Below are 27406 nucleotides of genomic sequence, written 5' to 3' on the forward strand. Positions count from 1 at the left end.
AAGGGCCAGGAGTCAAGACCCCAACGACTCCGTTAAAACGGACTTCAAGTAGAGCCGACTGGTGCGAAAGACCCAGTCAGGTTCGGCCGGATTGTCTTTGAAAATAAAAAACCTGGCGGGCCCCTCACGCGTCAAGCAGCGAAGGTGGGTAGAAACGTCATTCTCCTGATTCCTTATCTATAAATCCCTCATTTTCTCCTCCATCACACAAAACGGATTTGCAGGGAAAGATCCAACAGAGCGAAAAAATCCTCCTTCTTCCCCTTCATGTGAGGAAGAAGAAGAGGCCACAAAAAAAATCAAAAACAAAAAAATCTAGAATTTTTTTAATTTCTTCTGGTTTTTTTTCCATTTTTTGGTATTTTTAGGTGTTTTGTTTTGGATTTTAGGGTTTGATATCATGGGGACTGAGATCTTACGGCCTCGGGATTGTCTGATCGAAAGGATCAGAGTCCCTCCGGCGTCGTTTTCGCGCCGGAAGAGCAGCTACTATGGGAACCCCGTTGTTAACCAGAATTACGTTTCTAACCCTAGATCTAGGAAGCCGGCGGTGCGATATGAACAAAGGAGAATCGAGGCGCAGCCGCCGCCCGGGGTGGTCGCGAAGAGATCCAGCTCCGACGATGAACGTCAGGGCTTCAAGATGGAGAAAGTCACAATCTTGAGGCGCGGAGAGTCGCTGGACTCGAAGATGAATGAAAAGGGCGGTTTGGCTGGTACTGGGACCGAGAGGCCGCGGCCCGGCCCGGAAACGGTACAGAAGCAGGTGCGGATAGTGGATCTGAGGTCTCCGGTAGGTGGTAAGACCAACGTGTACGCCGGATCGTCGTTCGTGGTGTCGCCGGAGCCGATCGCCCTCCCGTTGCCGTCGTTTTCGAGGAAGAAGCAGGTGTCAAAGGTCGTTGACGACGACTCGGCGACCCGAGACCTGAGGCGGTTGCTCCGGCTCGGTTGAAAATGGAAGATCCGGATCCGAGGACCCGAGAAGGACCGTGAATGGATCCGGACCCGATACGGTTCTGTCCTTCGTCGTCTGCTCGGTTTTTCGGGTCGAATCTGTCCGTGATTTTTTTAAACGGAGGTTGATCTGGAATTCCGGGAAAGACGGGGGCGAATTAGTAATTACCTACTGTTTGGGTACTTGGTAGCTAAATCTTATCACGTTGTTGTGGGAGAAGGGAAATATTTTGGTGTTTGTTGATGAATTTGGGGTTTATGGGTAAATTAAAAGTTAGGATGGGGTGAAAATGGGAGGTAGAAGAGGAGAAAAATGTGGGAAGTGTTGGGGTTGATTCGTAATATGTGGAAAATTAATTAGTGAGAGTAATTATGTGGTTTGTGGGTGGGCTGTGGAATTGTGTTTATGCTCTGTTGGGAAATTGTAGTTTGTATCCATAATAATGGATTATTGTAAAAAGAAAGATGAAATTTATATTTTATTTTAAATTAATTCTGTCTTGTTTTATGTTGCGGGTTTGATTTTCACTTATTTTTCTTTCCCTTAACGATGACAACTAACATTTATTAAAAATAAGATTTTGTGTAACTAAAAAATGTCCCATGAAAGCTATAAAAAGTAGGGAGAGTCGAGCGTTTGGAAAAAACAACTTATGTGTGACATTATATTATAATACGCGTGACATCATATCATTGACTCATGGATGCTACAATGAATTGGTACCTCTGTTTTTTATTTTATTTATTGAAGTGCACTAGTAACATGAAAGTTGCTCGACTCAATAGGGCTGTATGTGTATTTATTTGTTCAGGGGAGAAGAAACCGCATTGGTGGTCAATCCGTTACAAAGAAGGCTTTCTGATACAAGGAGCTCTGGGTACGTATCAAATGTAAATCCAATTCTCCTCAATTTCATTTCATGTTCCTCTCGTATTTAAGTAATCAAGTATCTTTCTCATTCATATCTTTTACCACACCAAGTAAGACAACATGCCCTAGATGAAGGCCTGATGATTCTTATAGGTCAGAACGATCCGGCCCGAAAAGTCGAAGCCTTGAGCTTTGAACACCTTGCGGTATGCATTGTGCTATAACAATTCGTAGAAAAGATACAATCTTGTTAAACAAGGAAATAGTAAAAACATACTAAGAAATGATTTCCGCACTCTACTTTTCTTCCGCCGCACTCCTCCCCTTTTTCCCGAGTCCGTAGAATCAACAAGAGGAGTGCGGGAGATGAAAATCACTACCCATACACATTTACACCTCCATAAATCAACGGTATCAGGATTCAAGAATGGGCAATATTAGAGGTAGAAAATCTTTACATCAAGTAGCAATGCTGGAAACAAATCGAATTTCGCTGAAAAAACATCGACCCGAAATTCGAGAATTTCATAGAGAACAATGACCAAAAAGTAAACAGCGCAACCTTCAGCTGCCTGTTGAATGTAACATAAATATCTTTAGAATCAGTATAAAGTTCTCAGAGTTCAAATAAAACAATTGCTGGGATCCAAGGAAAAGGAAACACAAATGGAATGTCAAGAAGGTGGCAAGGCTACACAGCCAGTCAGATTAGATTAGATTAGATTAACATACAAGAAGAATTTTCAGCCGAATGAGAAAAACACGATGAGAAAAAAGAATAAAAATGTCTTCTATAACCGAACGAAGAAGGTAAGTCGGGTCTGTTTTCGCTATTTTTTTTCTCAATTTGAAATGGAGGGGATGGCCGAGCAACATTTCCGAGAATCAGAATCTGAAGTCAGGCTCCACTCGCATTGCCCAAGAAAACTTTGCGAGGAGCGACTTGTTGAATATCTGTATCATTGGCAAATGGTCAAGCATATAGCAGCTTAGACAAAGAACTAGCCAACATTTTATCGAAATGAAAAGTATCTATTGATCGGCTGAACTACTGTCGATAGTAATATTTATTTCAAAAATAAACTCACGAGAAGACGTTACCTTCTCAATGGGAACTTCATGTCGCTTGCACCAAGCAACGGTGATCCTAGGGTCAAGATAGTTGATTTTCGACGTTCCCAATGCCACTGTTTTCAGATCCTCTTTAATTCTCATATCCAGTTCCATTTTTTCTATCTTTGCATTTGTTTGAGCTATCTTCCTCTCCAAACTGTGTCAATCCAAAAGTTACTTCGCAAGGCAATATCCGGACGTGATGGAAACTTGGTCCAAATAAGCAAAAAAGTAAACTTACGCTTCCGGGGTCAAATTTTTCTTTTGTTTTCCATCAGCATCTTTCAGTGGGGGCTTTCCTTTTTTGGCCCTGTCCAAATCTACTTTCAGCTCTTTCAGGTTGCCCTACCGCCAAAAAAAAAAGAATTAGTTCCACAGCAAGAAATAAACATGCATTTCAAATTAATTTTCAATGACGTAAGTCTATTAAACCCACTCAGACAAAGAGGTTTCTGTTCTCGAACTTTATTCTCGTACTTTTTAGCTACGTGATAGAGAAAGGGTGGTTGGTCTAACACTCTAACTTCCAGATCATCAACCAAGACTTTTTCCCAAAGCGCAAGTTACACCATCACCCTACTTTTTACTGACTTTCAGTTTACAAACGCAGCCACCTAAAATTTCAGTTAAGTCCCAGATAAGGTCATTACCTGAAGTTCAGCAATCTTCTCAGTTAACTTAGACATTTGTGCACTGTGAGACTTTGAGACGGTACGCTGATGATTACAAATAATGGCAACCTGCAATGAAATGCCAAAAATTGTAGATGCTGCTGAGTAAAAGTAACAGTGCTATTAGCTCAGTACAAATTCTCAAGGGATTGACTGCCACACCTCTTTGTTTGCATGCTGATAAACAACGAGTTTCTCTGAAAGATCTCCGTCTTTGGTTTCCTTGTTCAACTGCCACCAGGCCAAGGCAAGGAAGAAAAACAAGAAGAATCGTCATAACAGGAAACTAAATTAGAGAGGGGAAGGAGAACAAAAAAGGGGAACCGCACAAAACTAGAAATTTGGTAGAAATCAAGAGCAAGCTAAGAAATCCCTTAGTATCCTTGTTAATGCTGTATATCATACAAATGAGTCCCATAATCTAAGCAACGAGGATTCAGGATTTGACAAAGGAGGAGCCTCTCATCTCAACCATACTGAATATTTGACAATAACAGTGTCATCAAATATATACAAAAACTATTTAGTCAACAAAGCATTTACAAATCATCAAAAAATTTACGAGACGAAACTAAATTTAGGGAGCTTCCCTCAATTTCTACCAAATGACACTGTATAATGCACCCCATTTTGGTTATCGCTCCGTTTCAATAATGCTTGCATGTAGATCAACTTTAATTTGCTTTGACAACAAATAAAAGAAAATTTTCTAAAATTTTCCCAAACCAAATGTCATTAAGTATAACTGCACCGGGTTTGTATATGTAAGAACCGTAATTTTTCTAATCTGCACAAAAGCTCCTCATGATTCATGATTAGGATTTTCTCCCATCCTGAGGTGAGACTCAGAATTTTCTTCTGAATCATTAACTCTTATTCTTATATTATATTATAGAGGATATAAAACATATAAGAGCAGTACAAGGTTCAAAGACAGTGAAAGCCGGTATCAGCTTACTATGTTATCCAATGTGATAGATGCATTGTAGGTACGAAACACTTTCGCTGTAAGGCCATCCATTTTTTCCTTTAGATGAGCATTCAATCTACTGGTATCCAACAAGTCAAAGAGATCATCACTGCCACTTTTCCCTGGAGCAAATAGAAAAAGAAAGTTGAGCACATTCATGGGCTTCAATTACCACAAATAAAAAAAAATAAAAATAAAAAAAAATAAAAATAAAAAAAATAAAAGGAAATATCAAAATTAGAAAGCCACCTACTCACCAGACTGGAACTGCATAATTGCCTTGTAAACAGGAATCTCAACTTCAACAGTATTTTCATATCTGATTGAATCTTTACCAAGGAAGTTGAACTGAAATTATAAAAACAAAAGTTGACTGGTTATTTAATGGTGATAATACGGCGGAAAACTACCTACAATGATTTTAAATTTAAGCAGTAGCATCACCTCCAACGAGTTAGGGGGGATTGCTTTTACATTCTCTACTTTTAAAGTGCAGCAACCAACAGTATCGGCTTCATCATCATCCTGCAAGAGAACCAGTAAATTGAGGCATAAAAAAATTCTGTCCACTTCTTTGTGGACAAATGGTTTGAAACTATGATTCTTAAGCTTGCTCTAGCTAAGAGATCATATTACTGTAATCATAGCACTCTGTCAATACCGGAGAGCTTTTCCATGGCCTCACTAATGTTTATATCACTTGTTTGCCTAAATTACCTCATTCAATTAAAATGGCATAAACAAATAACGGCCAATTGCTTCTATGTACAGCTGAAGTAAGGTTCACAAACTATACCTTCTCATTGCCCGCCCTGAGGGCAAGTTTATCAATGAGATAGGTAGCAACCGCAATCTGCCGCTTAGACACATCTTTACTAGTAAAATCCTTGGTGTATGAAGCCCTGATTTTTCCTATGCAGTCCTGCACTCAAAATAGCAGGGTTTCGTCAATATGAAGACAAGCATCTTCTCTGTTATCCAAAGAAACTACTAAAAGCTCATGGGCATATCTCCATCTACGCACTGTCAATCTCCTTGCTTTATCATATTTCAGCTCGTCACTTTTCCCCTTCAAGGAACTACTAGGTGCCAGAAATACGTATTTGAATTCCTTTTGATTAATTGGATCATTCCAGAAAGCTAACCATGTAACTGTATTGTCATGTCTTACTTCTTTCCAGCTGTAGCACATGTTAATTTAAATCAAAATTAATTAATATGGAAAGCACACAAAAATAAATATAGTACAAAAGCATCATCCTTTGAATATCTGAAAGTAAATGAGTTGTTTTGCTTTCTAATTGGAGATCATGAAGAACAAAACCTTTCACCAGGGATGGGACATTCTGGAATTGGGGCATCCTTTCCTATATTAATTGTAACATCACTTGGACGAATCCGTCTTTTCAGCTTTCCCGACTGATACCATACATAGAAAGCATTAACAACGACATATACAATTGACCAGATAGCCACCACATATCAAACTATCTTCTCATGGACAACTCTGAAATATGTATCACAGAGAAAATAATATCAAACCTTTGGATGCTCTCCACGGCCTCGAAATAACCCAGGTGGTTCAACTCTGAAGTTTCCAACCTATATTAATATTGCAATCACACAAATCACTAATGTAAACTTTTCATGTAATGATAAAAGGCAAAGAAAAGAGGTATGCTACTATCTTCTTATTATAACAAGGAAACCTAATTCATATAATCAAATAGGAAGGAATGACAGAAAAGCACCATAAATTTTGTAGATATATTACGGATGGGATAATCAGATTGAAACTTAGGCTACAGGAGAAAAGCAAGTAAGAGATAACCTTCTCCTTATCACCATCAACCTCGGCCCACATATACTTCTCCTCTTGTTTCAGTTTCTCCTCCTTCAAGGCCTTCTTCTCCTGAATCAACAGAAATGCCTTAACAATTTAAGGAGGCATAAGGAAAATCTTCCGCAGACCACATGACAGAAGATTACCTATAAATTTTGACTTAAATATATAAAACAACTAGCATAGCATATGAAGCCCTGGAGGACAATCAATGTATAATATATACAATAGTCAAGTGATACTTAAAGAATCTTTCATATGTAAATGATCGAGTATCAGGAAAGGAAAGCACTGGTAATTCTTGTTATTCCATCTTGACTTAACAACATATTGTGGCTTTTTATGACAAGTGACAACTGATGTTGATTGCAAGCATGCTTGGGAAAGATGCAATTGGACAAAGACTTTCAATCCTATCTTGTGATTTAAATTAATGTTTTGAATTGTAATCAAACTCAAAATGTTAGCTTTATTTGATTTGATTATGGATATATGTTAGAGCCACCAACTTACTTCCGTGCTCATTTGTTTCTTCTTTTCCTTTTCATTCTGATACCAGTCATATATTGGCGTAAAATCACAAGCATCCAATTTCTGAATTACATGGTTCTTCCCAAGAAACTTATGCCAATCAGCCCAGAAATTGTTTCTGAATGTTTCTTTTTGTACATAATCAGTATCTTTCATCACTGCATACATTGTTGCAACCTGCACTTAAAAAATTTCAAGCGTAAGTATAGTAACTTGCACAAACTACGAGGAAAGTAATCTAAATTAAAGAGAACTGAATTCATTAAGGTACTAGAATATACAAAGCAGAAATAAAGGTGAGTGAGACAGACACCTCCTCTTGTTCAGGAGTCAAGGTGACTGGCTTCCCATTATAGAGCATCTTTACCCCATGAGGGTTGTATGGAGGCGGGAAAATGACACCATTGTGTTTTAAAGTAGTCCATTTTATCTGCCCATCGTTAGAGCCCGGTGGCTTTGTTGTCGACTTAGAATACTTTGAAATTTTTGAAGCTTTTTGGCCCTTCTTGATCGTTTTCTTGATTGAGGATGAACCAACTTTGGTTACCTTTAGCTTTGTCAGAGATGGTTTACTATCCGATGCAACTTTCTTACTCCTCTGGGAAATTGGAATGAAGTCATCATCATCATCATCATCTTCTTCCTTTGGTTCTTGTTTGGCTGATACCTGCTTATTCTTTGCAGATGTAGAAGAATCTGAAACTTTTGGCCTTTTAGCTGAACAGTTCTCAGAAGAATTGACCTTATCTAGAGGCCTCTTACTAGAGACCACAGATGAAGCTTTGCCTTTATCCATTGTGCTGGAACCATTCTTCTGAACTTTTGAAACAATGGGCTTCCTTTCATTAGAATCATAAGGCCGACTGCCTGATGTTCCCAACTTGGACCTCGGTGCAATCCTTGATGATAAAGGTTTATCATCATCCGAATCTTCAGAAGGTTTCACTTTCCCCAGTCTGGCACCTATCGGTTTTTCATCTTCAGAATCACTATTTCCTTGAGCAAGATGTTCAATAGAATTAATTTCCTCCTTAATTGTGGTAGACTTATTCTGTTCTGACAACCGCTTTGACTGACCATTTAATGTAGTCAACGGTGGTGATTTGGATACTGGTGATGCCCTAGATGAAGTTGAAGCTTTTGAATTTGATACTGGTGATGCCCCAGCAGATGAAGCTGAAGCTTTTGGGCTTGCTAGCGGAGATTTTACTGGTGGTGATTTGGTTGATGGAACCATCTTACCCTTTTGAACACTCGAGTTTAGACCATTGGAAGAACGTTGCTCAGATACCTCCTTCCCTGGTTGTCCAACTTGCCTCTCAGCTGATAATTTCTTTGCTTCAGCGTTTAATTGATTCGGTTTAGATTTTGTGCTGTACCGTTTGAATACTAAAGGTTCATCATCCTCGTCTTCACATAAATTCAGTTTAGTAGAAGTCTGAACAGCCATTATCCAACTATATACTCAGGTGGCATGTAAATCACCTAAATTTGTTCAAAACACAACTTATCTTTCAAGATGGATACAATACCCCAACAACAATTATATCGAAACCCCAAATCTGAGGCTAAATCATTAACTATCGACAACGAAAGAAATATTCTCATCGTGATAATCAAATACATCCAATTATATGATGACACCAGAACATAAACTCTTGCACAGACTGTACAAAATTCGAAACATGATGATATTTTCAGATTCTCTGCTACTTGAATTTGTTTCCCTATTGATATTCCAATTCAAACTTTAGCATTTAATCAATTACCCAGTTATTTAAAGTGATCAAAACTACAAAATCAATACAAATTGCACAGCCAAGTAACTGAAAAAACTTAGCTGACCTAATTCCTAAACTTCTAGGGCAGCCTAAACAATGGACATAAGGGGTAAAAGAAAGCCCTAAAAAATTAAGAGTTTGCCTACAAAATGAATTAAGGACTGGAAATATTGGCTGGGAATCTAATAGAACAAACCCTAAATTTGAAATCACCGTGATCGCAATCAGAGAGGATATCGTATGCACATGATGACATGCAGAGAAAACAAACCCTAATGGGGCAAAAATCAAAAGAAAGAGATTAAGGCGTACTTGTTCGTCAAAGAATAAATTGAGTTTGCAGCTTCTGATCTCTTAAATTAGGGCAAATTCGAAAGTCTTATTGAACTGATTGAATTGATATTTGGGAAAAGATGGCCACCACAGTTACCGTTCTAAGTGAGAGAGAGAGAGAGAGGGCGAGCTTCGGTTTTGTGATATCGGATTTGTGGAATGTAGGTGAATGAAAATTGGTTTCGGCCTTAGGCCTCAGGGAAAGGCTTTTACAGAGGTAACAATGACAAACCAGATAATGTGCAGCGTTTACAATATCAGTATTGTTACAAAATTGTATTTAAGTGTGATTGTGTAAATTTTAACAGAACTGTTATTAGCACTTCAAAAATTTCATTCTACACTCCTCGTTTATTTTTTTTTCTAATTATAGAAATTTTGGGATGTCAAATGAGACTTTTTTAGTGCTAATAACAATTCCCAATTTTAAATTAAATTTGATACTAGTTATTCTTATTTATTAGAACTTGTATTCTTTGGAGTAGAAAGATTCTTTCCTTCCTTATTACCATAAATAAAGGTAAGGAAATAACACATCATCTACACAACCCTACAAACACATCTCTCTCTCATGCTCCCTTTCTCCCCTATAAAATAAGCCACAACACGCTCATACCGTTGCGCTTAGGAATCTAACGTGGAAGTTTTCTACATCAAACAAGTTCATCAATATCATCACACAATCAAGTTCTTTCAAAACAACGGTTTTTATCTTGATATTTTGGCAGTCCTAATAGCATGAACATTCATCATAATGCATGACCCAACATTACATTTTTTTGAATTTTAGATTCTACATAAATTGTTTATGTGAATTGATATTGCCATGAATTGCATCATGTATATGTCAATGCATTGAATTATATGATGGATATGCATGAAATTGAATTAATTTACAGTCTAGAAATTGAAAAATTAAAAATAAAATAAAATTCTAGGGTTAACTGAAAACCCAACCCACGAGCAAGCCGAGACCACGGAGCCTTTTGGGCTTTAAACCCAGAACCAAAAACAATGGCACGCCATTCTTGGTGACTTACAGTCACCACCAACGTGGCCTTGGCCGAGATTCTTCAAAATGTCACTAGAATTTGAAGCCCCGTTTTTTCGAATTCATGGATTCTTGGTTCGCAGGACGTTGAGACTAGTTTCTCCATCACAATCGAGGTTCCCTGTTAAAATCCGATTAGCATCGACGTTGTTCCGACCCAAAACATGGCCGCCAACAACAGCGTCGCTGGGCTCACCTTCAGTGACATCGCCTAACAACGCTAGGATATTCTTTGGTCCTTACCCAAGCCCATCTGAGCTTGGCTAAACCTCGGTTCAAACACCAGCCCTTTGGGCTCTGGTGTTTCTCTAGGCCCACTGGAGAGATTTGTTTCTCTGTGCGCACATATTGCAGCCCTTAAGTAGTTGCTCAACCCAAGCGTGACACCAGCCCGAGGGCTATGGTGTTTTCCCTGCCCGCGTCACCTTGAATCCCAACTTTTGGTTGGTGCATCCGTATACCTATACACGCATGATCCCAGCTCGCTATTGGAGAGTTGGTGCACCACATCGTGTCACACTCGAACCACACCCATTTGGGCCTCTGGTATATTCGGCCTGCAGCCCACACTTTAATTTTGGTTTGAAGTCCAAATAATTAATCCTATTATTATAATAGACCTTGAAGATCTATTTGCATATTTCTGTATATATATTTGTGTTTGTCTGCAGGAACATATGAACCTGAAGTTCATAATTCTTTCGAAACCTGAAGTCGTGCCGTGTGTTGAAAACATGAAGTTTTCATTAAAAACATCACCCATGAAAACCCGAAACTTTTTCATGTAACTTTAAACCAATCATTGCCTATTAGAACTTGAATGTTCTACTCCTATGTGAATGGATTGATTTTTTTTTTCTCCATTACACTAACCACATTCTTGTCCATTTATTTTGCGATAAGGACATGTCGAATTTGAACAAACTCGACCTCACCGCTTTAGAGGTCTCTAAAAGAAACTACCTCAAGCGGGTCTAAGATGTGAAGCTCTACCTCATCGCAAAGAATGTGCATGCCGCCATTGAAGATGAGATGGATAACCCGATTAGCAAAGCTGAAAAAGCTACTGCCATGATCTTCATTTGAAGACACATTCATGATGCACTATACACTGAGTACCTTGCAAGATCCACGAGCACTTTGGGTCGCTTTGGGTGATCGTTTTGATCACCAAAAGGACATCTTCTTGCCTAATGCAAGACATGACTGGCAACATCTATGCTTACAAGACTTTAAATCTGTGAATGAATATAATGTTGAAGTTTGTCGAATCCAATCACTTCTCAAGTTCTGTAACGAGAACTTGAATGAAGATGATCTCCTGGAGAAGATCTATTTGACCTTTTTTGCTGCCAATATTATCCTACAACAAAAATATAGGGCTCAGAAGTTCACTAAGTTTTCGGATTTGATCTCTGTTTTACTTTTTGCTGAAAAAACAGAATCAGTTGTTGATGAAAAATCATCAAGCTCGACCTCCTTGGGCAATTGTTGTGCTTGAAGCACACTATAGCACACACCAACGCCCAAAACGCCAACATAGGCGTGGTAGGGACGGCCAAAAGCCATCCGGTCAAGGTCAACAGAGACAATGCTCATGTAAGAGAGGAAATGTAATATCCCGTATTTAAGAAGAAAAAAAAGTATATATATGTACATGTGTATGTATACGTGATTAGTATTTCTATGTTACCAAATTTTTTGTAATATTTTTTTTAATGAAAATCTATTCTTATGTACTTGTGTTTCTCTATTTTGGTTTAAAATCACTTTACATAAATACCTAACTACTGATAGAATGGGAGGTGTTGTCAAAGCTTGGAAACATGTCTTTGTGCCTACTAGTGTACTTGTACGTAGTTTTTAGTGAAGTTTTATGAGAGAAATTGGAGCTTTTACCAAACTCCATTTGCATGCCTATTGATTGTAGACTTACCCATGTATTTTGATCTAGGAATAAAACTTAAGCCGAAGCTCAAAGTGGCCTTAGATGCTTGTATCCACCTTGCATGATATTGATTAACTTAACACATTTTCTGTCTAATGATTGGCACCACACTTGGTTTCTTTCCAACGGAAGGGACATGGAGAAAATAAAGAGGAAGAAGAAGAAAAAAGAAAGAAAAAGAACAACTCCAACAAAAAGCCATTCTCCCTTTCATATTACCTCTTATTTTTCATTTACATATTGTTGAGGCTTTAAGCCATCTTTCATTGTATTTGTAAGTCTTTCATATATAGTGAAATACAATGAAAGCAAACCCTAGTGGATGTAGTTGATTTGGCGAACCACTTAAATCTTGTGTTGTTTATGCATTTATATTTTGGCGATCATTGCCATAAGAAGCACTCCCACCACACCATCGAAAATATCCATTTAATTCCCTTGAGAATGCTGTAAAATAAGAGAGACAAATCCCAGAAAATGCATGAGAGCTTACCCAACATAATTGCTCTATGGAACTCAAATGGGTTTATGCATCAATATCACCTAGAGAGAGATGGAGTAAAATGGTAAAGTAATATTTCTCAATTAGATTGTTGTATCCATACTATATATTATTGATAAGATAATATGATTTTGTCTACAAACAATTTGATTGGTGTTGCAGATATAATACAATTTTGGCTACTAACAATTTGATTAGTGTTGTAGATGTTATAGAGCATGTGGTTATTGATATCCTTGTTACATGGCATATATATAAGCATTCTTGTAAAGTAAGAAAAGAGTTAAGTTGTGTTTGAGTTGTGAGGATATTCAAGGGCTGAAGTTTACCTTGAATATAAAAATAATGAACCTTGTATATGTCAGGCGTCGGGTGCAAGACTTGAGTATACAAATTGGTTGATTATAAAAATAATGAAATCTTGTATATGTCAGGAATCGGGGGAAGAGCTTAAATATACAATTGGGCATCGGGGGAAGTGCCTGTATAATAAAGTGGAATCTGAGAATTTAATTATAAAAATTGGGTTTAAGGGATGAATAGGAGTTAACTCATATTCTAAGGTATTCGGAGCCAAGTGGTATAAGTATGGTATGGGACGTGCAGGCTTTGATGCCTTAGGTATGTGTTAGCGGGATGAGAAGGGAGTGAGTACATTTATGCATCTCATTTGAGTATATTTTATGTATTTACAAGAATTGTCACATTTTAATTATTATTTTGCTAGTAGTTTCGGTTATAAAGTAATTTGTACACTATTTTATTCCGATGCGTATTCAATAAACTTTATGTATGTAAAATTTTATTTTTATTTTCCACCATATCTTGGTTGTAGAATTTATTTCTATAGCTAAGATATGACTCACACCCTAACTCGTGAATAGTCTTTATTCACGGGTTAGGTGTGACAGCGTTTTGGACCGGCTTCTGGGTCTGTCTGAAATGGGCTGGCCTGCTGCCTGGCATGGGCTGGCCTGCTGCCTGGCATGGGCTGGGTGCCAGGCTATTTCACGGGCTGGAGTTTTTGGACAAGGTGCCTGGCTGTTAATTGGACAGGGTGTTGGGCAAAAAAACCTCCGGGGGATTTGCTCTTAGGATTACAATTTTTTTCCTAATTCCTGACTTCATTTTTACGTAAGTGACCATGTCACAAGGTAGACGAAAAGATCAAACTCATGACTAGGCTCCATTAGGTTAAGGTTCGAGGGAACCCTTATTTTTTTTAGCAATACTTGATGTTAAATAAAAATGTATCCAATTACAAAGCTAATGGTATTTTTTCATACAATATAAGTATTAAGGGTTAAACTAATTTATACAGTGAACAAAGCCCTCCTGTAATCATCTCTTTTAACACACCAAAACAATTAATTTTTGGCAGGGCCATGAAGTAATCTCGACATTCACATGCCTCTTAATCTACGTTATAGTGAGATTCTTTATTAGTAAGTGAGAGGTTTAGGTTCAAATTTCATGAATAACGAGTTTAAAACCAATTTATTCCTTCAATTCTTATAAATATATTGTTGTTCAAAAAAAAAAAAAAAAAAAAAAAACTCAACATTCACGAGTGTCTCAGGTACGTGTAGGAATGTTATAGTTGTGGCCACATAATTAACCACGCCTAATTAGAGCTTGTCGTGTGAATTATGAATTCAATATGACAAAATATCTTTGAAGGCATGGGCAGACCATTGTCTCAATCCTATTGGACTAAGTAGAAGAACTCATTGAAAATTTGTGAAAGCCCAAAAACTATCATGTCCCAAGGCCCAAATCTTGCCGAGCACTCAGGTAGATAGCTTGGCCCACATGCAGACATTGTGTCCTACTTCGTAAGACATGGTCGTCGACCTCTCGCTAAATTCGACCTTTCGGGCAGTTGAGAATTAGCAAGGGAAGGTTATACTAAACCTATATTAAGATGCCCTCTGCCAAGGCATCTCCCAAAGGAATACTCCCTCTACCCGATCAGGGAGACTAATCCATCAATCGGTCTGCCAAGCACTGCCCTATTGATAGACAATTAAAGAACTTTATACTCTATAAATAGCTAAGTCGCACAAAAAACTGATAATAGCAAACTAAACATAGAACTATCTACTTCTATTCAATTCTCTCAAACTTAAGACTTAGGCATCGGAGGTCATTTGACAAACATTCTCCATAATTTTTCAATTGATCTTACGCGATAATTGTTTTATAGGTTTTCTAGTTAATTCTTACTTGACTGAAATTGCACCCACAATAGTCATTTTGTGTCCCATCTCACGTGATGTGGAACTTGTACGTGGCCAATTATCGCGTTCCAAATCCAACAGATCTACTGTGTAAATCTTCAACTTGCGTCAGTACATTAAACTCTTACTTCGATTTTCTATTATAATTGAGAATTCAACGCAAAATCAATTTATCAACTGGAAGGGATGTATTACTGCACAAATGCTAAATAGACCTTAGCAGCAAGTGTCCATCTGATTAGTGAAAAAAGGTCAAAAAAGTTGTCATTGATACCAGTGGCGGTGCCAGGATTTCGGGTTAGGAAGGACCCCTCACAAATATTTAAAAAAAAAAAAAATTTTAAATTAATAGTAGTTACAAAACTGTTAACCAAAACATCATAGTATATATATGAAAAGTAACCAAAATTCAAAATAACATAGCATTGATAATATTACATATCCTCAATAATTAAAATAATTGTCCTCGATGAGTTTTATTTGGAAACCATTGCATAGTATATATATGTTAATTTTACAAACTCAAACAAATTAGGCAAAAGTTAAGAGAAATTGCAAGACATCAATTTAATCATAATTTATAAACAAAAAATTGTAAGAGAAATTGAGAGTAAATTACATACTTTGGGTTGTTAACCAATTAACCAAACTTCTATGTCTTTTCTTTGATGGAATGATGGAATAATGGAAATCTTTAATCTGCAAAACAAATATTATTTGTTAAATTAATTTACAATGGTAGATGACAACATATATGAATTAGCAAATTGCCAAAAAATTGAAAATGACAACTTTGGAGATTCGAAGTTCATACCCTTGAGGATCATGGAAATTGAAGACTGATCAAAAAGCAATACACATATATTAACCCTAACCCAGACTGGTAGACTGCTGTCGGCTAGATACTTGGAGAATAATAAAATACTAATTTTTAGTATTGGGAAAATGAATAGAAGTGTTGGAAGTTGGAATAGGTATGTTTTAGGGTTAGACTAGATTACATAAATATCCTTAAAATATTTAAAGAGAGCCGGATCTTTTGTCTAGGAAATTGGAATGGTTTAAGTGAAAAAGTTGTGGAAAAATGATAAAAAAAATAAGTAGTACGAATTTTTTTTTTTTATAAACAAAAGCAGGGTGGGCCTAAGACTACTTTGGTCCTATGATCCATCCGTAAGAAATCTTAGATTTGATTTTCATATATGACGAGTTCAATACTAAATTATTTTGATTATCTAATTGTGTAACTAAGCCTAAATCTCACTAACACTTAATATAGAATATCGTTGTGTTTCAAAAAAGTTTCCTAACTACATTTAACAGCAGGTAGATTGTTGCCAACTCTCTTCTCTGTCTTAAGCTATTGTCAGCTATTTTCGAAGGGTACTGGAAAGCTAGCACAAAACAAAACTTCTGTAACCTGCAACCCTAAAGCCGAGGGTCTTTCTTCTTTTACGAGGGTTTTGGGGGTGGAGTAGGGCAAAGTAAAACTGGACCGCAACAAGTACGTGTTCTGACGAAAGAATGCCATCAATGATTGATATCATCTATACTCTTTCCTTTCGGAAAATATTAAGGAGATTACATTTTATACATATTTATGTATTATCTGATATGATAAGTAATGTGTACATGTCACGTCAATTAATTAAGTTATCTCGTTGAATGTTGTTAGATCACTTACCACATAAAATGATATACCAATGTAGTATATATAAATATGTGGTTTTTTAGCATTACTCTTTGGTTTATGAGAAAACAGTGCCTTCCAAGTCTCTGTGTCTGTGCATATATATATACACGTACACACACACACACACATATACACAATTGTACATGCTTTCAATTTCAGCACGAACACAAAAACAATACTAATTCTTGTTTCTGATAACGTGCAAAACTTAGAAACAGTGCTCATGCGCCCTAGTATAATGAGTAATTTTATAGAGTTCGTTCGTTGCAATTCACTTATGTACTTATGTTATAATGCATGTTTTACATATTTTTATTTTTCCATGTTATAACATATATATGGACTAGTTATAGTAAGTGGGGATAATATAGTACATGCGCAATTTAAGTTCACAGCGTGCAAGCAAGTTGGTACTCGTTTTTCTTGTACAAGCGATAGTGTTATTAGGAATAAAACAGTGGGGGAAGAATTGTGAACCTAAGTTTTCGGGTACATGAGTAAATGCTCTTAACTAACACTTAAGTTATAAGCTCCTATTGTAACCGTTTTTTCATTTGCTTCTTGCTTACTCCAAAATATATGCAAGGAGTTTGCAAGTCGAACGAGCAAAAACCTGGGTCGATCGAGCATTACATGCACTGTCAACAAAAGGATAACAAATTATAAAAAATAACAACTGAATTGACCATACACGTAAGCCTAGAAATTCCTGAAATCATGAGTATATAAGTTCATACAAGTCTCTAGCGACATCGTGTACGGCATTGACCCCAAAAAAGAGAAGAGCCTCCATAGCACGTCAAGACATTGCAATTCCCAAACATGTATGCATGCATGTGTAATTGCTCCTTGCCCAAACAAACGAAACCTAATTTTCCTTGCAATATCAGACTGTTTAAGACTAGTAGATATATTTTGTCATGGTTGTTCAACTTTTTTTCATTGGTTGTAGATATATGATAGAAATATGTACATCACTTCACCTGAGTTGGCAAATCGCTAAGAAAAGTTGTCCAAGTGCGTGCTCATGCATGAGTGATTATCAGTTGTAGATTCATATGATTTCATACTGAATTAACAGCTACCAGTCGCTCACGAGTACCCCCATACAAACAACTAACAATTTGCACATATCTGAGGAATGGATGTAGTATAGTTAAACCTACTAGTCAATTAACACTACCAAAGAGTTTGAATTGTTCTTCATTTCTACAGTTGATTAGTGAGCTGATGAAGATCATTTGTATGACCTAACTAGTCAAAAACTGCACTTGGCACGGATGCTCTTAATATTAATTATATTGGTTTATATCTTTGACACGCACGCTCCATTCTGCATTCAACATACTTTAAATTTAATTAAGTCATTTAAAACAAACATTTGTATTATCGTCAATAACACATGCATTAGAATCCAAATTTTGATTGTTTTATTTTAATCCTCAATATTGCACCTCGGTCAGGATCGATCAAATCACTTAACAAGGTTCATGCACGTTTTATATTGTAAGAGTTCCTTAAAAAGTATATGTCATTGGGTAGAATACGATTAGTAGGATTGAAACAGGTTTTCGTATGCGGCAAAATGAAAGCAGATAAGAGTCGCACCAAACAAAACCAGTGGAAATGCCATGATTTGCAAGAGTATTAACGACTCGATTACTATATATATATATATATATATATATATATGAAAGACGCAAAATGCATTAGAGTTTATCATAACTGTATTGGAGGGCTTCTATCTATTTATATACTTAGTGCTTCACATTAATATATAGGAAATTAAATGGTTTACACTTACTCTTAAGAAAAATCATGTCATTGCAGATCAAGGGTCGAGGTTGCAGGGCTAATTTTGGTTATTCAGAGAATAGCATGTAATTTTATATGCTAGAGTTGTCTAATTCAATAGTACAAGCCTATTTTTCTTTGGTAAAATTAGTCTGCCTCAAACAAAAATATAAAAAAATAGCGTACCCCTACAAGCGTATAAAATATACTCATATCACACGTGTTTGTTGCATATCCAATGATAATAATCATGATACTCATATTTCACACGCTTTAAACATATTTACATACAAACATACAAGTAATTTTTTACTTACATAATATTGTCGCGTATATTTTATTTATATTGACCAAAGAAAGATGTTCTTGTGGTGGAGCTTTGGATTCTTCTCTTTTTGTGCAGAAAGGTTTGAGTCAAACACAATTTAGTTGGGTTGTTGTATTCTGGAGAGGACAGGTCAAGATATATAATGCTGCACCGATTCATGAACTTTTGTAAAATAACAGTGGGCTTGAATCTCCTTAAAGAGAGCGAGATACTAGCGCCTTAGCCTAATTGTCTATGTTTTTAGAAGAATATTACAACTTTTATTGTAATTTTCCCAACACTAACTTATCCTGTTTTTGATTTATTCAATCTTCTTTTATGCATCCTTATCTTGGGGGCACAGAAAATTCAAAAATATTAATTCTTAAACTTGGATTAGAAATGAAGCCCGCCCTTCCTAAAAGTAAAAACTACCTTTCCATCTCAACACGACAACGCCAAACGTGGAAGCAATTGCACTTCCATTCCATCAATGAAACAAACCAATGCCCATCTCCAAAGAGTCAGCAAAATTAAATTTGCTACCTAATTGTTACCTCCCTGGGAAATGTCTAATATTTCTCTATAAATACGCACCAAATCTTTGTCACAAAAACCACAATTTAGAACACACACACAAAGTCACAAACAACACTTCTAACTCCCTCGAAGAATACGTTAGTTCGAAAAAATGGGGGGTTCTTCCTCTAAATCCAAGACAACCACCACCACAAACAAAAGCGCCAAAGACAGAACATTCACAGGCGCAGGCAACCTCATCAAGCTCCTCCCGACCGGCACGGTCTTCTTGTTCCAGTTCCTGAACCCTGTCTTAACCAACAACGGCAACTGCACGGCCCTCAACAAATACCTAAGCGCCATTTTCATCTTCCTTTGCGGCTTCTCTTGCTGCTTTGCTTCCTTCACAGACAGTTACACTGGGAGTGATGGAAAAACACACTATGGGGTGGCAACATGCAAGGGTCTTTGGCCATCAACAAACTCCAATTCTGTAGACTTGTCTGCTTATAAGCTTAGGATTGGGGACTTTGTGCATGCCTTCTTTTCCGTGATTGTGTTTGCAGTTCTATCACTTTTGGATACCAACACTGTGAGGTGCTATTATCCAGGGTTTGAGTCCACTGAGAAGACTTTGCTGCTGGTGTTGCCTCCGATTATTGGTACAATTGCCGGTACTGTTTTCGTTGTGTTCCCTAACAACCGCCATGGAATCGGGTACCCCGCGTCAAGTTCTGATTCATCACAAGACTCAGAGTCGGCGGCTTCCTAAGCCTCTTGAATTATCGCTTGATTCACAAGACTCGAGTGCTAAATATAGCATAAGTGTTTGCTCATGCAAGTTTGTGCTTTTCATTGTTTGTTTAGTAGTCGTTTGCCTAAGTCTGATTAATTCTTTTTCCTTCTCTATCCCTTTGGAGTGAATGTAACAAACTATTATACCATTGGATAAAATTTGGATGCTAAAATTAATGACAAAGGCCACTTAGTATTACGTCTAGTGGTATTTTTTTTCATTTGTGAGTAAAAGTTGAGAGGTCTTAGTTCGATTTTCGTTAAAGACAAATTTAAACCACATTATTTTTAGCTCATATAAAGCTTAGTTCATTCATCAATCTTCTTAATGTAACTAATATCGTTTGTTAAAAAAAAAAAATTAATGACAAAGACTTAGTGCACATAACTAATTGAAACACACTCTCACAGTACACATTCCTCCAAACTCTGATGGCCTGATTACGAAAACGGAATGAAATGGGAAGAAACGGCATTGCACTTCTCCCAAAGCATTCCAGCGTTTACCAAGCCTGCGGGGAATCAGAAAATAGGTGGGGTCCACCTAATATCAGTAATCAAATTGGATTACCTAGATGGGAGGGACATCACCACTCTTCTTTTGCTGGGTTTTGTTCTCTCAGCCAAAAATAAATAAAAATTAAAACATTTCTTACAAAGTTAAAAATTTATTAAAATAACTTGCTGCAATACTTACATATATTTAATAAAATTAACTATCTAACAGTTATATATAATTCATGTGAATATATGTATTTAATATAATTATCATTTGACCATCAAGATAATGATTGTATTAAATACATGTAAGTATTGTAGCCAAATCCTAAAGTTTTATCCAAAAAAATAAATGAATTAAAAAGAATTAGCATATAAAATAGATTACTAGAATATGAGCAGTTTAGAAATCAAATTGATTTTCTTTCCGATTCATGTGAATTAGTAAATAGCTTATATGGTTTAGTATCTTTCTTGCTCTGATTCCAAAAATTTTAATAAACAGTTTCAACATGAATCTAATATTGACTCCATCTCATTCCAACTCCTCAATTCAATTCCTCCTTCGTTCAATTCCTCTCATTCCGAGTACGAATTAATAAACAACCCATAATAGTAACTTTGAACAAAACCCATGGCACTAACATTATAAACTACGAAACTAGATCTTCTGCACATTGCAGATGATACATAAAACTCATAAACTGTTCCTTTTGTTAATCGGTCACAACAGTTGAGGAATGTGTACTAACAATCTAAACGATTTTCACCATATATGATACCTAAGATATTATATTCTTACATCAGCAAACAATCCATCTAGAAGGTTAGAAGATGAATTTTCATTTCCACTCTCATCAAAGAAACCATTAGCAGCAAATTCTTTTCTGCATTTTCGCTCTTTAATGACGGAATCTGCTGTTTCTGCACAAAAACTTCGTCTTGTCTGCTTTTCAGGTTTCTCTGCCACAATAAACTTGCTCCCTTCACGAGTTCTCTCAGGGAAGCCAGCCCAAACTGAAGAGAACCGTGGGTGGGAAATTTCATAAGTTGTGCACAAGAAGAATCATTAGTAGTGTAAAATTATACCTACATGCTATTGGCATGGTTCAAAAGAAAAGATTTTCTTATTCTGATCTGTGTTGGTTTCAAACGTAAACTCACTTTCAATTCAACAGTGAAACAATCAAGTCAGAAAGAAAGGAATCGTTAGCGTGGGCACTACAAACTAAGATTGGTACAGTGGTACCAGTCAAAGTTCAAACAATTTTGGTCATTGAGAAAAGTAATCTTATCGACAGATCTTGTTCTATTTAGTCTGCTTAGTTAGGTCTAAAAACTAAATGCCTACCTAACACCCCCCTCCAAGAATTCGACTAGTGGATGCCAAGTGACAGAATAAGACTCCAAGAATTTATATTGGGTGATGTAGAAAATTCGCCATCATAAGTTCAATAATGGTAGGAAGGACCGGCGAGACAAGGGACGACCAGCATATTATATTTAAGATGAATTCTGGAGGAGGATAGATGAGGTTTAGTGATTGAACATAATGATATGGGAACGTAGAAAATGATATTAGGGCACTGATTGGATTCTAGGAAGATAATCTAAACAATACATTATCCCAGTGACGGTAAATTTTTTGCTTATGCAGTGAACCATCACATAAAAGTGCATAAACCACAAGGCCGTAAAAGAAGAGAAGAAAAACAAAAGGGATGAATACAGGCCATGTTTTTATAGTTACCTCCAAAGTGATGCAGCACGATAGAAGTTGCTACGGTCACATTCAAGGAAGCAGTACCACCTCCATACTGCGGAATATACACAAAGAAGTCGCATATTTCCAATTCTTTAGCAGAAAGGCCCGTTCCCTACAAACAACACAAAGAAAAATATAAAGGGATTATCACCTAATCCTAATGCACAGTGAAGTTTAACTCAAACACCATCAGATTGTTAAATTGCAGTGGAAAAACCTTCTCAAACTATCGAATCATATCGAACGAAATCCCAACCAACATTTACCCAAAACCGATGATCAAAAGTATATTACTTGACAAGCCAAAATGCCAACAACAAAGTTACTGATCAAAACTCCCAACCGAGCCAATAGTTACAGAGCAAACAACCCACATGGGTAATTGTAAAAAATGATAATTACCTCATTGCCAAGAAGAAAAGCAGTGCTCTTGGTGAAAGGATGATGATTTACGGGCAGAGCATTATCAGTTATCTCAACGCCGCATATATCACAATCTCTCTCCTAAAACCCACATACACAAAATCGAATACTCATTATTCAGTGAGATTTATACCCAAAATCAAAGAAATCAATGAGAGAGAGAGAGAGAAAGGACCTTGAGATAGAGTTGGGCGTCTTGAAGGGAGTGGAAGTGGCGAAAGCGAAGGTGTGTGGTGGAGCCATGGCTACCGAAGGCGTTGAATTCTCGGCGGCCGACCAGAATCAGCTCAGAGACGCCGAAGGCGGTGGCGCTCCGGGCGAGCGTGCCCACGTTGTGCCTCTTCGCTATGTTGTGCACCACCACATAGCACTCTACCTCCATTTTTCCCTCTCGCTGATTTCAGTTCAGGCTCAGTCGCCGCCAAGTCCTACCGTAAGAAAGTTACAAAACCAACCCAACAAACTACCGACGCCGTTTAGTTATTTTTACTTTTTATTTCGAGTAAAATTCAGAATTAGTCCTCAACTCCCACATAACATAATTTTAGAATTTGTCCAATTCATAGCTCTATTTTCTTTTTTATGCAGTACTACGTTTATTATTTATTTGTATCATCTATTTAATAATGTAGAATTCATCGATACATACACGTAGTTCTATTTCTATTAGAAGGTAAAAATGATAATATAACAGATAGTGAAGATAACATTTTACTTTGTTGGTTTTTTTTTTTTTTTTTTTTGGGTTTGAGAAAATAGATGTTAGTAGTATTGTTGTGGCAGAGTTGAAGGAATTACGTCACCATTTCAGGACTAGGTGTAGCTATTGGCTGTCGAGCACAATTCTCATCAAAGAACCATTAGGGGGTTGAAAGTTCCAACAAAGTTTTGAACTGAGACCCACTTTGTTGTATCCCTATATGATCGATCTTTCATATCTATGAATATTGTACCTTTCTTATATAAAAAAAAAAGGGTTTTGAATGAGCAACTCTTAGCTTGTCCACCCTTCCACGTCAATTTGCTAAGTCGAGGGTCCTTATAAATAAAGATTTTTCAGTGTATTCAGAATATAGCCGAAACACCACATTTTATTATACAATTAGAGAAAAATTTATTTTGTTCAATTGTTCTTCCAATTGGAGTAATGACATGTGGTGTTTCGCTTAATGTTCCGAGCACACTGAAAAATTTCTCCTCTATAGCAAAAGTCGGCTCTCTTGAGTTGCACTTGGAACCAAAAATCACAAAGAAAAAGACTTTTTGGAAACTGTTGAAACAACAATAAGCTACCAAAATTCCTCACCTGCGTGGCACGTGGTCTTCTTGCATTAACAGAAATTCAGTTCAAGGACGAATTCTAAACTTGAGTACGAGTTTAGGGACCAATTCTAAATTTTACTCTTTTTATTTCTAAAAGTGCTAAGAAAGAGGCTAGTGTTTTGTTTATTCAAAATTTATTGTGTTTTCACCATACACCCTTTTTTTTTTTTTCAAGTAAATTCTGGTTTTAAATTTTTTTTTTAAATCATAATTTGTTGTAGGCATAATTTACTGAACAATTATAGAGGTCATAAAGAGAGAAGGGGTAGGACACATGGAGAGAAGAGAGCGATGTGCAATTGTGAGGTGTGTTCTATTCCACCCCATTGTGCCTTTATTTATAGTAGTAAGGAAGGTTAATTCCTTACCCTTTTAGTATTACAACTCTAATAGGATAATATCTAGTCTAATGGATATGGTAGAATCCCATAAGGATATCCTAAATATGTTAGGATTTACACAATCACATTCCTAATCTAATAGAACTGCAACACTCCCCCTTGAGTGTGTAAATACTTAAACAAATGGCGCATCAGGTATTCAACGATGAAGCAAGTACAGTTTATGAAGTCGTTGGCACAAGAAGTGAATGCGAGATCAACTGAAGAATGCATAAAAGGTAAAACTCACAAAACATTGTTATGGTAAAACCCAAGGTGGGAGAAAAACTCATAGACTAAGGAGAAAAGTGAGAAGTTGCATTAAGTCAAAACCATACATCTTCTGGATGGAAATAGAAGAGCTCACAAGGGTATGACCATCCCAGGATGGGTGCCTCGTCGAAACCTAGTTAGGTAGAAAAAAACCCAGTGTGAAAAATGCTCCTAATCGTAGGAAAAAAAATACATTAAGACAAATTCCTCCAACAAGCTTTTGGAAGGTTAACTTCAGTAGTGACGTCGTGTAGAGGTCGGCAAGGTTGTCTGGGATCAGCTTGATGTAGACGCAATATTGTGGAGGCAAAAATAATCAAGAGATGACACGTGAGTTTTCAAGTGAAGAGGACAAAATTACGCTCGAGACACACCGGGTTTCCTACGCGCAAGCAGTGGAGAATCATCCATCAACCGAGTCAAGAGTGCCCAAAATAGGTAACAAGTTCAAATTTATCTCATCCATCTTTACTTTATATCCTCTACAAGGAAATCATTCCATAACCTTCAAAACCTTCCTTATAAATTAAATTAATTAGGCTAATTAATGGATTAATTCGTAATTAATCCATTAATCACCCAATTAATCACCAAATTAATCACCATGACACCACCCAATTAAACATCTAAGGGCCGACCACTCTCTCTTCCAAAGAGGGCAAGCCATGCTCTATAAATAGGACTCCATTTTCTTTGAAAGACTAGTTCCACACTCTTGCAAAACTCCCAAAAACTCTCAAACACTTTTCTCTCTAAATTCTAACTTTGGCATCGGAGGTTCTTCGGCCAAAGCCCCCCCATTCATCGTGGGCGCTGAGGCTCTTGGCCTTGACCTAAGGTGTTATTTGTTTTGTAGGTGCAATTTTGTCCAAGATCAAGGAGGAAGAAATTTACATCCACAAATTGGTGCTTTCATTAAGAGTTGAAATTTACACTCGTAGAAGACTCTCGCATAAAAAAGGTTTTTTTCTCTATTTTCTAGTCCACTTATATTTTTCGTACATTCTTATTATTAGAATTTTTTATTTGCAAAGATTCTTTGATAAAACGAAAAAGAGAAATACAATGGCTAGAAATTTAGAAAACTCCATGAGTGAAAATTCCAATATTCAGAAAAAAAATGGGACTGCGACAATCCACGAGACTAAATGTGATCATAGGGGGATCGGCACCACCACCACAAGGTTCCATCATGGGAACCATCGCGATGGCCACCTGCGGCGAGGTCCATGACATTATTACCATGGCCCAGAGCCGTGCCATCCAAGGCTCATGGCACCATGGCCATGACCCAAGCTATGTCACTCCAAGCCCACTACAAGCCCAACGCGTTGCCAAGCTGAGCCCTAGCTTCGCACCCACGTGTGCCACATGCCGAGTAGCCCACTCTCGTGGCCCAGCCTACTCTCGCTGAGCAGTCTGCTCTCGTGGCCTAGCCTGCTCCCGTGGTTCAACCTACTCCCACCGAGCAACCTGCTCCCGTGGATCAGCCTGCTCCCGCAGCCCAGTTTGCTCCTGTGGCCTTCCAAGCAGCCCAAATCAGTCTAAGACTAGTTCAACTGTCTCGTCTCCAAATTTCTGGACCGATGATCAAACCGAGAGCATTTTCACCATATTTTTCTGTGGATTTGACATTTCCCATCTCAAATCTCGCTCCCGGAGTCTACCACACTTCCACTGCTCAAGGAGAAACATTCCTTCCAAGCTCTTCCAATCCAAATGGCGAACAACACTTATCTTGACAAGTTATAGAGTTGACGAATGCCTTAGCACAGCAGACGACCTTGGTGAACTAGCTTTTGCAGCGCACCAAGATGCAACGTGTTCCAAACGAGGTGTCCCGAAGAAGGACAAGGGCAGACGAAAAACCTCTCTAGTAGCGTCCCGACAAGCAGCCACTCGACCAACCATGAACCGAGCGTTTAGGCAGTGTACACTCCCGATTAGGCCCCCGAGATAACGTATACTCCTGTCTTAGCATGCGGAGAAGCATGCACTCTCGGCTAGGCCCACAGAAGATCATACATTCACGGTTGGGGTCACACTCCGATAGTCAACATGAGCAACCTTTCAAGCGAATTGTTCATTCACGGCTAAGCCCGCAAATAGCATCATCTACTTCACATTGGAGTAGGCAGTATGATGGACGGAGAGAAACAGTCACTCAAGTTCAACCGGCAGCCTGCGAAGAACTTGCTTGCCTGCTAGGAACGCAACACAAACATCGCATCCGCAGCATAGATGAGCCAAACACATGGAAAAACATCCTAGAACAACAAGTCACAATTGAGGGCAGTCGAAGGCTCTGCCACCCTAACAAAGGCAAATTCAGGAAGAAGTAGAAATACTCTTGAATGAGCGATTGCCCAATTTTCCGCGCAACGAAGTTATTGACAAGGCGCTTCGATAAGTTATGACCAACATGAGCATGTCATCTTTCAATGACAAGATCGAATAGACGAGACTACCCCATATAGATTGCTGGATATAAAGACTACTTCTATTTCGACAAATGTAGCAACTCAGCCTAATGACACGTCGGGGGTGGACAAGTACCAAAATGACACACCAAGCCCAACTACCAAGAACTGGGGGCAGGCTAAGGATTATTTTGATTGTCCCAGCAGTCCAGTTTTCCTCAGCTGCACTCACAACAATAATTTCCATGCTCTCCAATGCGAGAGGGTAAACTAATTCCCCGACACCCATATGGGTCTGCTTTCCAGTGCGAGAGGATAAACTAATTGCTCTCTAGTGCGAGAGGGTAAACCAATTCCCCGACACCCGTATGGGTCTGCTCTCCAGTGTGAGAGGATAAACTAATT

At 37.6% G+C, this 27406-nt stretch overlaps 4 protein-coding genes across 7 annotated transcripts; 2 read left to right on the forward strand and 2 right to left on the reverse strand.

Moving 5' to 3' along the window:
* The first annotated feature begins 208 nt into the window (after positions 1-208).
* LOC137732249 (uncharacterized) lies at positions 209-1450 on the forward strand. Its single transcript, XM_068471552.2, has one exon. It carries the CDS (start codon positions 401-403, stop codon positions 953-955), a length of 555 nt encoding a protein of 184 aa, XP_068327653.2. The 5' UTR covers positions 209-400; the 3' UTR covers positions 956-1450.
* Positions 1451-2366: 916 nt separating this feature from the next.
* On the reverse strand, positions 2367-9490 carry LOC137732248 (DNA topoisomerase 1 beta). 4 transcript variants are annotated; one of them, XM_068471549.2, is made up of 16 exons: positions 9050-9490; positions 7270-8441; positions 6939-7133; positions 6414-6494; positions 6125-6184; positions 5907-6001; positions 5607-5763; positions 5379-5504; positions 5027-5107; positions 4840-4930; positions 4571-4704; positions 3775-3843; positions 3592-3681; positions 3183-3286; positions 2930-3098; positions 2367-2782 (listed from the first exon to the last, which is right to left on the reverse strand). In XM_068471549.2, the coding sequence occupies exons 2-16, from the start codon at positions 8404-8406 to the stop codon at positions 2714-2716; spliced, it is 2658 nt and encodes an 885-aa protein (XP_068327650.2). In that variant the 5' UTR covers positions 8407-8441; positions 9050-9490; the 3' UTR covers positions 2367-2713. The 4 variants fall into 4 exon arrangements, with proteins under 4 accessions (XP_068327650.2, XP_088544403.1, XP_068327652.1 ...); XM_088688277.1 differs by having other exon boundaries at positions 7270-8394; positions 9050-9326; XM_088688278.1 differs by lacking the exons at positions 2367-2782; positions 2930-3098; positions 3183-3286; positions 3592-3681; positions 3775-3843 and adding an exon at positions 3945-4088 and having other exon boundaries at positions 9050-9326.
* Positions 9491-19204: 9714 nt separating this feature from the next.
* Positions 19205-20140, forward strand: LOC137732216 (protein DMP2). The gene has a single exon (XM_068471517.2). The coding sequence runs from the start codon at positions 19297-19299 to the stop codon at positions 19894-19896; it is 600 nt and encodes a 199-aa protein (XP_068327618.2). The 5' UTR covers positions 19205-19296; the 3' UTR covers positions 19897-20140.
* Positions 20141-20955: 815 nt separating this feature from the next.
* LOC137732510 (uncharacterized) lies at positions 20956-23375 on the reverse strand. The gene is made up of 4 exons (XM_068471829.2): positions 22781-23375; positions 22585-22686; positions 22168-22294; positions 20956-21434 (listed from the first exon to the last, which is right to left on the reverse strand). Exons 1-4 carry the CDS (start codon positions 22985-22987, stop codon positions 21208-21210), a joined length of 663 nt encoding a protein of 220 aa, XP_068327930.2. The 5' UTR covers positions 22988-23375; the 3' UTR covers positions 20956-21207.
* Between the last annotated feature and the right edge of the window lie 4031 nt (positions 23376-27406).

This window comes from Pyrus communis, chromosome 16 (genome assembly GCF_041283825.1).
Source record: "Pyrus communis isolate YQ-2024b chromosome 16, ASM4128382v1, whole genome shotgun sequence".
Classification (NCBI taxonomy): domain Eukaryota; kingdom Viridiplantae; phylum Streptophyta; class Magnoliopsida; order Rosales; family Rosaceae; genus Pyrus; species Pyrus communis.

Coding starts and splice junctions, on each gene's coding strand:
- LOC137732249 (XM_068471552.2), top strand. CDS start 401: ATGGGGACTGAGATCTTACGGCCTCGGGATTGTCTGATCGAAAGGATC.
- LOC137732248 (XM_068471549.2), bottom strand. CDS start 8,406: ATGGCTGTTCAGACTTCTACTAAACTGAATTTATGTGAAGACGAGGAT. Junction 5,764..5,906: donor TGTCCCATCCCTGGTGAAAG/GTTTTGTTCTTC, acceptor CATGTGCTACAG/CTGGAAAGAAGTAAGACATG. Junction 3,682..3,774: donor ATCAGCATGCAAACAAAGAG/GTGTGGCAGTCA, acceptor ATTTCATTGCAG/GTTGCCATTATTTGTAATCA.
- LOC137732216 (XM_068471517.2), top strand. CDS start 19,297: ATGGGGGGTTCTTCCTCTAAATCCAAGACAACCACCACCACAAACAAA.
- LOC137732510 (XM_068471829.2), bottom strand. CDS start 22,987: ATGGAGGTAGAGTGCTATGTGGTGGTGCACAACATAGCGAAGAGGCAC. Junction 22,687..22,780: donor ACGCCCAACTCTATCTCAAG/GTCCTTTCTCTC, acceptor TGTGGGTTTTAG/GAGAGAGATTGTGATATATG. Junction 22,295..22,584: donor CTTTTCTTCTTGGCAATGAG/GTAATTATCATT, acceptor TGTTGTTTGTAG/GGAACGGGCCTTTCTGCTAA.